The sequence below is a fragment of the Cariama cristata genome, unplaced genomic scaffold (genome assembly GCF_000690535.1).
Source record: "Cariama cristata isolate BGI_N322 unplaced genomic scaffold, ASM69053v1 scaffold33093, whole genome shotgun sequence".
Classification (NCBI taxonomy): domain Eukaryota; kingdom Metazoa; phylum Chordata; class Aves; order Cariamiformes; family Cariamidae; genus Cariama; species Cariama cristata.
The window spans coordinates 1-12,134 of record NW_009607242.1 but is presented as its reverse complement, the minus strand read 5'-3'; the positions used below and the strand labels follow the sequence as shown (position 1 = coordinate 12,134).

At 40.3% G+C, this 12,134-nt stretch overlaps 1 protein-coding gene across 1 annotated transcript; it reads right to left on the bottom strand.

The window, feature by feature from the left end:
• Nucleotides 1-6,841: 6,841 nt before the first annotated feature.
• Nucleotides 6,842-7,765, bottom strand: LOC104158895 (uncharacterized protein CXorf21 homolog). The gene has a single exon (XM_009696656.1). It carries the CDS (start codon nucleotides 7,763-7,765, stop codon nucleotides 6,842-6,844), a length of 924 nt encoding a protein of 307 aa, XP_009694958.1.
• Between the last annotated feature and the right edge of the window lie 4,369 nt (nucleotides 7,766-12,134).

Here is a 12,134-nt window from a genome sequence, read left to right as displayed (position 1 = left end):
TGCCTCACCACCCTCACCGGGAAGAATTTCTTCCCTATATCTAATCTAAACCTTCCCTCTTCCAGCTTAAAGCCATTGCCCCTTGTCCTGTCATTCCCTGCCCTTGTAAAAAGTCCTTCCCCAGCTTTCTTGTAGCCCCCCTTTAGGGACTGGAAGGCTGCTCTAAGGTCTCCCTGGAGCCTTCTCTTCTCCAGGCTGAACAACCCCAACTCTCTCAGCCTGTCCTCACAGGAGAGTTTATATTCCCAATAGCGAGTTTTACAGAGTTCAGAGCCGCATATTTCAATTTTACAGAACTGGAGCTACCTTTAGGAAAGATGCTGTTTCCACTTACCCTCAAGGAGAAGCAGCATTAATGAGACACGGAAAACTCCTGCGAGTCTCAGCGCTTCTTCTGCAGTTGGTTTTGAAGACACAGCTCTTCTGGTCTCCTGCAGTTACCATTCAGCAAGTGAAGTTCCTCAACCCCTTGCTCACCTGTCTTTCAGCAAAAAACCAGCAGTAAACAGAGCCCCAGGAAAAGTGGCAAGATGCCAGAGTGTTTCCAAGAAGTAGCAAATTAACAAGATTGTAACAATTATGCCAAATTTTCACCCTGAAAGAGAGCCCCAAACAAGCATCCCAAGCAAAATAAAGTCCTGCTAGACATAGTCCACAGAAGAGCCCCAGCACATTTTATGCAAGTTTCAGTAATTCAGCTCCAGGCAGTCCCGTCGCTGATTGACACACAAATCCCCCCCAGCTTGCATCAAATATTCCTCCAGCTTTTTTTGCCTTCCCCAGAGCACAGCCCTCAAGAGAAGAGGGAACATCTGCAGTCCCTGCGTGGGACAGGATGGAAGGAGGAGGAGGACTTTGGCCTCTTGGGGTCAATACCAAACACTTCTATTTCCACTTAGCAGCCCGCAGGCAGCGAGGACGTACTATGTGGCAGTGACAGAGTTTGTTAGCAGCTGGGCGCTCATTTACTGAGGGGCTGCTGACCCACATAGGTGATTTATATTCCAAATGGATTGATGGGGTTATCACAAATAAATTAAGCCAAAGGAGATGCAGGCAGGAATTAAGTGGTGAGGTTCTTCTGGTAAAGAAATAGAAAAGTAGGTTAATTAAAATCAAATAGCTACATTTTGGAAACCTATATGTGAAACAGGAGCAAAACAGGAAAAAAAAATCAGGATTGTAATTTCATGTGTAAACTAACAGAGAGCAAGCTGGATTACCACCTCTCTAAATTTTAACCTGGAGAATATAAGAACATCAGTTGATGGAAGCTGTTATTCTGCACAGCTGGGCATTCTTTTGTGGGAAACAATCCTCCCTCCAAAGAGAGGTGGACTTGGAGATTTATTTGCAAAATGGTTGTCAACCTCTGGAAATCCTGAACTAAAAGGTACTAAAGGAAACCACCACTAGATATCATCATTTGACCATTTAACAGATAGCAGAAAAATTGTTAACATTGATCTGGCATGTAAAAATCCCTATTACGCACCCAGGTAGATTAAGTCACCTTCTATAGGGGCTTATATGCCCCAACAGACAAGAGGCTGGGGAATGACATCCTAACTATAGGTCTCAGTTAATTGCGTAGATTTAACTCAAAGAGCCCAGCTTACTCCAGGGTCTTGGTCCCAGCACCCGATGAACATTTCCCTGTGGGAACATCGAATGAGAACTGGAAATGAAAGCATTATTTCAGCAGTATTTCTCCTTCAATTTCAGATTTTCTGAAAACATAACTGCCAGCCAGAATTTAGCCTTATGTGTGTAAAATATGGCACTGCATTCATTTGTAATAAAATGCATCTGCTGTCCTTCAGCAGCCTGGAAAAGTACACCTTTTAAGCGATTCTCCCAACAGTTTAAGCTCACTGAGCTGTTTTTCCTGCTAGGGAGAATGGGCACAGATCCAGTGTAGCTGATGGAGTTTTACTGAATTAAATTCAGAATATGACTCAGTATCTTTCAAATAGAAATAAATCCAAAGCATGTCATGGATTGAAACATGTCAATTAAAATAAAAAGTGAATAATAAATATATTTGTCTCATCTTTCCAGAAATGCCCAGATTTTGCTCCTAAAAAGTATTCTGCAGCAACATCACAGGTATCTTCCTTCCTACAAAGAGAAGTTCGTTTTGAGAAGTTATTTAAATTTTGGATTAAACCAGAGTAGCAAATACTGGGTGGAAAAAGTACATAGGTGATATTTTTCCACGGGCAAAACTGCATAGCATCAGTAACAAAATACAGTCCATGGTACTATACATTAACAGTGTGCGTTTATCTATATCTTCATTTGCACTGCTAAAATATGTATTATTGTGCTAAGTAGCTACATAAATTAGCTGAAAAATCATTTTCCCTTTCCCTCCTCTGAACTGTTCATTTATTAAAATTCTAAAAACTAAGTCATCTTATGTTTTTCTATAAAAATAAAACCCGAAAGCATGCCTGCGATAAAGTCATGTATTATCCTTACAAGTAGATATATCTTTGCTTCATCTGCATCCATAATATGGCCGGTTTCAGTATAGCTGCTATCATGAATTATGGAGCACGCTCCTTGCCTCCATCAGGTTGTAATACAAGCTATAATTATAATAAAGGCTACAGATAACAAGCTTTTCTCATAACACTGCTTGTTGTGTTGTGTTTTCTTTTCATTCTAGCTAAAATTGTCTACATAGTTGATAAAAATAATTTAAAAAAAGAGTTCTGAAACCAGTCCTGAAAAGGTACGGTATGTACACAGCTTCACAGTAACCTCAGATTCTGCCAAATACAGAATATTCATTTCCATATTCTCTTCCGCCGCTCCATTTCTTTAATGGAGTGACAGGAGCCGCAGGTCTGTCAGGGTTTCTCCCACCGCAGCAGCTGACGATGCTCAGCAGCTTCTGCTGCTTCTGTTAACATCAATGTTGAAACCTCAGTTGGCTCTAATACCCAGGGCTAGGATTCTGAGGTTAGCAGGAGAGAAGAACAGGTCTCCTCTAACGCATTTCTCAGGGCTGGGAAGGACAGAAAAACGACTGGAGTCTGGACCTCAGCTTTAAACTCTGACTTCCACATTTCCTGAGGAAGAACCTTGTGCAATTAACTTCTTTCAAGACTTTGGTTTGAACTATAAATACATCCCAGGGGAAATCAAAGATTACGGCAAAGCAGCACAAATGCCACAGAGCACTTTTTTCTACGGTTAATTGCAAACCCTTTGGTTATTGATGCCCTTTGGAATATTCTTCCTCTCACCCTCAGCTAACTTATTCTCTGCACCTCTGCCAAGGAAGACTTAAGAGTGCTGCCCACTCTGGACTCCTCCAGAATTTAATGAAATCATTTGGCCTCTTCCAAAGGACTCCTGACCTGACTTTGAATGCTGAGAAGGGGATTAATGAGACACACATGGAATTAGGGCAATGCCTACTAAAAGCAAAGCATCCTTTCCTATCAACCTCTTGGAAAACAAGGACTAGTTTCAGTATTACTTACATTCCTTGCATCGCTAAGGAAAATGGGAATGTCTGATCAGGCAAGGATGTTCATTTAGGTCTTGGACATGTATGAGGCCAACTTTATTTAACTGTCAGCTACATACTCAGCAAGAATTGTCTTCACCTGTCATTTAACCAGGAGAGAGAGGGTTGAGTGCTTCTTACTTTGGCCACTCAGATCACTCTTCCCACAGGTGCAGGTTCTTCTCAATCCTGCCAGTCACCAAACTACAGCAATGTCTCTTCTCTTTCAACTGTCTGAAAATACCCATCCTACTCCAATGCTCTCATGGAAAAGTCTACCTCAGCTTGAAGACTGCCTGCAAAAATAAGAGAAAAGATTGAAAGTTGGGCATTCAAGATGAGAACCAAAGAGCAGGCATGGGATTTTCAAAGGCAGCTGAGGAAAATGAATACCCAGCCTTTGAGGCAATTCAAGAGAAGTCGAGTGCCCATCTTCCTACAGCTCCAAGATCAAAGTGTATAAAAAGCTGAGAAACACCTCAAAACCAGGGGTATTCACTCTGCTCAGATGCTGAGACAGGCTCATTCAATCTATCACATTGAGTAGCCATGCTGGCCAACTATTCGTGTTTTATTTTGGACCTTTGAGGTGTGATCTCAAATTTCAATGTATATACCGTATTAAACCCACGTACTGGCATCTGAATGTGTGTTAGACATCATGTACATAGATTGAGACGCACATTTTAGCTAAGCTCCACCAATGCTAAAAGACATTGCAAAGCACCAGAAAAAGCTGGAAATCTTAAGATACACGGAAGTTTTATAGTTCCCTTTCCATTACACACGTGATATATTCAGCGGACCATCAGACACTGCAAACAATGCCACACACAGTGGCGATTGCCTCCTCTTCCTCCAAAAGAAGCCCTGTGCCATGAAGGTGCAGTCTTTACACAGGTACAGCTTACTAAGGGGCCAGTATACCTGTTTTCTGTCCATTTCCCTCTCTGTATAGCCCAAAACAGGCACAATTTTAACTCTAAGTCCCATCAACAATTTCCATTACACTAAACGCAATTAATAACCTCAATTACTTGAATTAAAAGCTTCAAGGTGAATCCCTTGTGAACTCAGATTTTCAGAGTGTTCTGAGGCATTCTTTCAAGCCTACTGACATTTTCATTATAAATGCCAGCTCAGAGATGATTTTAAAAAAAGCCCAACAACCAAAGATGCTGGAATTTAAAAAAAGAAGGCAAAAAAGCCCAATGAAACTCAACAACTTTGATCTCTTCAAAGGACTGGCGTCAAGCACCTTGATTTACAAACACAAATATGTTTGCATTTGATGTATTATTACCTAGAGATCATAATATCCTTTGCATTTTCTTAGAGGGTTGACAAAGATTTTAAAAAAATACACATTATGCATCCAAGTTTAAGAGAAGTGTCTGAAAGACAAAGGTGGTTTTGGTTTACGTTAGTTCCTTCATATCGCTGAGAAGCTCTGCTTTATAACCCATCCCGTTCCCCATGTACTGAGTGGCATCAGGAACCGGATAAAATGATTTAATTAGCACACAAACGTGCATTATAAAGCTTACAACTGTATAGATTTAGTTTGTTGCTAGTTTGGATTTGGATTTCACGACTGCAAATCCAGCGCTGTAGGTGTGTCAATCCCTACTCTCTCACAGTGTGAGCAAAGAGGTTTCCTTACTAGAAGAAAACTTCTGCAGACCAGGTAACAGTCTAATTCATTTATCATTTTACAATGGTGACACAGTGATTAATTTCCAGTTGAAATTCTTACTGAGAAAAAGCAACAGAAAACGAAGAAAATGGGGCAGTTTGAAAGCTAAGCAACAAAATTTCTGCATCAAAATCTGCATTTAAATTTCCAAAGATGAAGAAAGCTTGCACTACCTTTTCAGTTGCCTTCACTTCCCGAGGTTGCAGGTCCTTCATTTCCAAGGAAATAAAGGCAGAGTCAATTTACTAAAAACACAAATGGAAGATAAAATAACAACATACTGACAGAAAGCTGAGTGGATTTTGTCAAAGAGGTAAGGATTTATTTAAAACATCTTTTACAGAAAATTAAATACGTTTACAAACTTGATCAACTATTTCACCCAGATTTACATTGTAACATATTCCCCCCATGCAGTACAAACATACATATACAGTAATATTAGCATCTTCGTTCATGTATCATGTGGATATATTTCCTATGTATGATAATATATACAAAATAATCCAGAGTCCTGAACATCTCCATCTGCTGACAAGATTTTTCAAACCAAAGAAATATTTTTTCAGCCACTGCAATAAAGCTTTGTGGCAGCAAAATTTGAACCTGAATGTCCAAAACTGGGGCTTCAACTACACAGCCCAATCCAAAGTCTAGAAAAGACAATCTGACTCTTTTACTTACTGGCTGGGCGGATTAGTCTCTTAGAGCCAAGTTTTACCAGCACATGTCTTGATTTTTCTTGCAGGAGTAAATCCGATGGTACATGACCACAATTACTCATACAGCCAGAGCCTTAGAAGGACATATACATTATAAAACCATGGTCAACTAGTATTTTAGAGATTAATTTCAAATTTCATATTAGAAAAAAGAAAACAGTGACTTTTACTTCCTCTGCTAACAAAGTATGGTTTAAGCCTTAAAATATTTATTTGAAGAAGTCTATAGTGTGTAAATGTTTTCATTTCCCAACCTAATCCTTAAGAGTTTGTCATGGTTTAAGCCTAGCCAGCAACTAAGCCCCACCCAGCCTCTCACCGCCTTCCCCCACAGCAGGATGGAGGAGAGAATCAGAAGAGCAAAAATGAGAAAATTCGTGGGCTGAGATAAAGACAGTTTAATAGGTAAAGGAAAAGCCACAAACGCAAGCAAAGCACAACAAGGATTCATTCCCCACCTCCCATGGGCAGGCAGGTGTTCAGCCATCTCCAGGAAAGCCGGGCTCCATCACACGTAACGGTGACTTGGGAAGACAAACACCATCACTCTTAATGTCCCCCCCTTCCTTCTTCCCCCAGCTCTATATGCTGAGCATGACATCATACTGTACAGGATACCCCTTGGGTCACTGGGGTCAGCTGTCCCAGCTGTGCCCCCTCCCAACTCCTTGTGCCCCCCCAGGCTCCTTGCTGGTGGGGTGGAAAAGCTTCTACCTGTGTAAGCCCTGCTCCACAATAACTAAAATATCCTGGGGTTATCAACACCATTTCCAGCACAAATCCAAAACACAGCCCCATAACAGCTACTGTGAAGAAAATTAACTTGATCCCAGCCAAAAGCAGGACAGAGTGAAATATTTGTATCCAAATCATATTCATCTCTCCAGCTAAGTAAATCAGTCATGATGTAAACTGCTTCCTGCAGCTATTTTTCATGCATGCTGGGTTTGAGATTTGTAAGTTTGGAGTACTAAACTCAGAGCTATTTCTATTGGTAGCGCTGCGCAAACTAAACAAAGCTATAGAGTGCAAGAGCACTTCTCTGGCTTTTGATGTTTCTATTTTCTGCTCCTGTGATATCTGAAAGCTTATCTGATTCAGGTTATTCCTTATCAAACTGCAAGTGAGGAGGTTTGTTACAGAACCACACCTGGTCAAGTTTTCTTCAAAAAACTGTTTATAGAGCTCTGCCACTTTTGTTTCCATGTACTTGTTGAGCATGGAGTTTGAAAGAGGCTCCTCACCAAGCATGATACTCCTTTCTCCAGCTTCATCTCCAGACAGGGACTTTATACTTGGCTTTTCGGGATGCTCACATAGAGGGGACTGACCCAGAGGAATATCTACGGACAGTAAAACAGGGCCATCGGGGAGTTCGTCACACACATGGTCCAAAACACAACCCGAATCACATGTATGGTCCCCGACACGGTCTCCCCCAATATGTAAGTCAGGATAGTTTTGATAAATGCTGCAGCATGACCAGGATCTATACAAATCCATCTGTTCAGGGGTTTGTTCTCTTTTGGGGATATGTAAAGCTGGTGATACAGTTCCTTTAACAAGCATTTTCTGATTTTTTGCAGGTACCTCTTTTGTGGATCTCCATTGAGGACCACACCTGTGTTCCATTTTACTGCTTCTAGAAGAGATCTCATCCTGCTTCTCATGTCCATCAGCAAAGCCCTTCATTTTCAGGTTGTCTACAAGTTTCTGTCTCCAGATTCCCTCTTTATCCTTTCTGGATGCATGAGATTTGCGAGGCTTATCTTGGTGACAGCTTTCTTTAAATATGAGTCCAGTTAAGATGCCTTCTGCCAACATGACGACAAGTGTGAGTAACAGTCTAACCACCACGTGTAGTCCTGTGAGTGAAAGAAAGACAGGCAGAGTACCTCAAACTTATTTGGACAAAGAGGAATAATAAAAAAATGAATAATGCATTTTTCATAAAGACTGACTTTTTGTTTTTCTCTGGAATATTTATTTTTAGTAAACAGTAAACTGCATGCTTTTCTACAATTTTAACCTCTATACTATGTCAACAAAAATAATTCTGAAGATATAGGAAAGGCATTAACTGCATTCTTCATCTGCAATACCACTCCTGTTCCTAGGTATCTCTTCTGCATTGTGGCTAGTTGAAACAGATCGTACTTACAAGTTGTAAAAATTGGCAAAATTATTTTACTTGTCTATATCGCTACCATCAGTTGCAAATCAACATTTTCCACTGAAAAACAACAATTTCTACAAGCTGAAGAGATGACATAGGAAGGAAATCAAGATCAAATTCAGACTTTGAGGTTGATTCTGAATTGGCTTGAACCCTCCTGTGAGGTGCCAAGGAGCTTCAAAAGCTGACGATAGTTCTTCAAGTATCCTAAAACTGCATCCAAAATGCAGTTCACGTACACAAATGTTTTTAGAGTCCCTCTTAATGAGGATTTTAAAAGATATAAATACTTGTTTTCCTCATTGGCGAAGTGATGAGTAGTATTGTTTGTGTATCTATAGGCTCCACAGTTTTACTAAATGCACCTGAATAATTAAAAGCTAGCCAATGTCTCAAAATAATCTACTACATTTAATGATTCCTTATTGTTTCTTCTCAATTCACCCACTGTTAAAATCAATGGAAACCTTTCCATTTAGAGCTGAGTCTGACCTAAACTTACTAAGGAAAAGACCATCACCACTCCTCTTGCGGAGGAATGGGAAAGATGGACACAAGAAAATTCCTCTGTTCTTCAAATGTCTTAATGTCTGCATAATTCAAGTACCTTCACACACCTCTAGTGTGCTCATGGTTTGAAATAGAGGGGAGGCAAAGGATGAGGCAGTTTTACCAAAAAGCACATAGTAAGTCTCCCAGAGAAGATAATATACTGGCATGCTGTTTGAAATACACCTAAAACCTCCACTTACCTCACGGACAATTAAGGCTCAATACTTTTCACGGTGTTGGCAACTGACATCAGTAGTAATGCCATGCAAGTCACTACCTAGCTCTCCACACAAACAAAACAGCTGCAAATTTAATATATTTGACATATAACCAGAAAGATCCTCCTTGCTCTACTCGTTTGATTCCAACTATCAGCAACCAAACCATATACTCTGGCTTATTTGTTCTGCAACAAAACTTGATACACCAGGTCACTCTTTTTTTAATCCCAGAACTCCTCCTAGAATGCTATTCTAAAACACCAGTTACTTGAGAGATGGGAGTTTTCAATTTCCCTCCTAAATTTACACATTGCCACAGTACAACTGTTTTTTGGGTTCTTTTTCTTTTTTTGGCTTCTTTTTTATCTTGAATGGCACTGTTCCCTCCCTGAAGCTGAAGGTAACACTGGAACTGCAATATGCCTGCAAGTGAGAGCAAAGCAGACAAGAAAGGCAGTACACCATGCCTTCTCCTGGTTACATTAGCACAACTGTTTACTTTATCTACAGAATTATTTACATATTCAAAAAGCAGGACAACATTTTAAGCATTTATGGGACTTAGGAAACCAAATGGCATTTTCAAAAGAGACAAGAGTACTTGGCAGTCTAAATCTTGCTGAACCCTCATCAGAATTTGGAATGCTGCATGCCTCATTTGTTTCTGAAAAACAGGACACAGGTACCCAGATCCTTACATGCTACAAAATTTTGCTGTATTGCTTTGAAAGTACTCATAGTGCTAGTGTAGAGCTAAAATATGGTAATCTTAACAAAATTGCTCTCTTTCAAATAAAGTAAATGATGCCTGCATTCTGGAACAAAGCATAAGAAAAAAAAAAAAGGACAAAAAGCCCAGACTTACCAATCCGAGTCGGGTAAGAGATGCAGATAATCACATAGCCCACAGCCCTCCTACTACAGCTGCTGCAAGAGAATAGATTCGTGCATGCTCTTTCTTCACGACTGTCTATGTTTAAAAAAAAACACCTGACACACACATGATTTAGTTCCCCATTTTTTCTTTTTAAAACAGAAGTGATCCCACTGGAAAAGTGCACGGTTTTTGAATACAAAGTGAGAGCAGATGTAAAAGAGGATGTTAAAGAGAATTGAGTTCTTTCTGACTGTGGTGCAATGCTGATGGGTTGCTAACTGCCTTAATACGTCATTTAAAACCAAAGACTACTAAAGGATCAGAGTGCCCATACTTCACCAGGCTGTTCAAAACTGAAACTGAATTCCACCAAACGGTTCCATCTACAGAAGTTCAGTTTTGTTCTATCATCCACCTGACTTACAGAGGCGACGTTATTTACAGCATTTCCCTTTTTGAAACAAACAGCTAAATTTATAATCTTGTGACCTTCTAATGGGGAAGAAGTTGACAGCTTCATTTCACTGAGATTTTGATGAAATGTCATTTGTCTATAAAACACAAATACGCAAGTCTGCCTCTGAAAGCAGCAGCCATCAGACAGCTGGGGACAATCATGTCACTCACTGACCAAAGACACCTTCTCTGGGCTCAGAAATCACCTGTCTCAATGGCATGGCAGAGGTGCCCCCATGGTGTTTTTGGCATGTCCTTCTCACGTAGGCTGAAACCAAGCTCATGTGCTGAGCCACACAGCTCCCCCAGCACTAGATCCAGTCCATAGACAGTTTGAAGAGTTTTCTGTTGAGGAGTTTTCCAAATTACCTTTTTCTCTGAAGATAAAAATCAGAAGCTAAATCTCATCCAAGTACTAGACAAAAGATCTTAAAAGGACACTGTTCAGTGTAACAATAGTAGTGAGACACAAGTGTAAAAAAAAAAACACCGTAGTGTAAAGACAACATTACAGCAACATATTGATTGTACCTGTCATACAACAGGTTTGGGCAGTAAAATAATGACGCACCCTAGAAATGGACTAATATAAGGTTTGAAGTAACTACGACCATATAGGTCCAGTGGAGTCTCTTTAAAATTGCTCCTTTTCCCTCCTTATCACCTGTATTTCACAAGACTTTAGTTTTTATGAAGGCAGAATGAAAGCTATTTTTATTACCACTGAATTTCATATAAAACTCATTTCATATATAAAAGCTGTTCAAAATTACTTTCTTTTTACTCATCTTACATGACTAATTTCTTCATGGTAGATGTGGTCGTAACTTCAACCGAGTACTCCTGCCCCCAGTCTTGGAGAGCAGGAAATGGGGTGGTTCCAATTCCATGTAGTTTTAAACCTTGCCTCCTTCACTGAGCTTGTAATGAGGGCCAGCTGCAGCTGTATTTTTTGTGCAGCAGTTTCAACAGAAAACAAAAGTAACACAGAGAGAAGAAGAAATCAAGTTAGGTAATTAGTCTTGAGTAATTAAAAACAAGCCACCTTTTATTTCAGTTGTACTCAGGTGTCAAATGCATCAATATCCAAGGAAATTAATATATTTATATCAAAAAGATCTTACAAAAAAACCCCTTTGTTTACAAAAATAAAATCAGAACAAGACAGAACCAAAGTTATTTAAGAGGCTGAAAACAGACCACAGTTAGGAGCAACAGCCAGCACAGCAAGCACGTGTGAATCCCCAGGCTAAACTTAAAGCAGAATGCATAAAGAAAAAAAAAGTTTGACTTATTCATATATGGGAAAAATAAATAATACATCATTGTGTACTACCATACACAATCATATTACACAAACTATAGCAAAGTTCCTTATTTCAGCCCAGACTACATATATTGTGTACATAAAAAGTATGTAAAAAATATGTATATAAAATAAAAAAAAGACATTGGCTACATCAACCAGGATTTTTTTCCAAGCATAGCTGTTGCAAGTCTTTTGTTTTCCACCTAAACCAGCAGTACCTCATTTTAACAATCCCAACTTCTTTAAGTCTTCAAATACCTTCTTGCACAGCAGCTCCCCATTTACCCAAACATACATTCCAGCTCTTCGGTGACACCTTTTCTGACAGGCGCAATAAAACACCCCCAAAGCCACCCCAGGCCCCAGGGGAGGGCCCACACCCCTACACGGATGGGCCTTTCAGCAGCTGAGAGGCACTCACAGATCTGCGACACCAAAGCGTTTTTTCAGAAGCAAGAAGCCAAGTTTCACTACATAGCAACGGACAGCAGGCATGGGGAGGCCACAGGGGAGCGAAGGCAACCGGCGCGGCCGGATCAGAGGAGAGCTCGGCCCGCAGCCCAGAACAGACACCCAGAGCGGGCCCCCCAGCCCGGAGCTGC

Coding starts and splice junctions, on each gene's coding strand:
- LOC104158895 (XM_009696656.1), bottom strand. CDS start 7,765: ATGTTGGCAGAAGGCATCTTAACTGGACTCATATTTAAAGAAAGCTGT.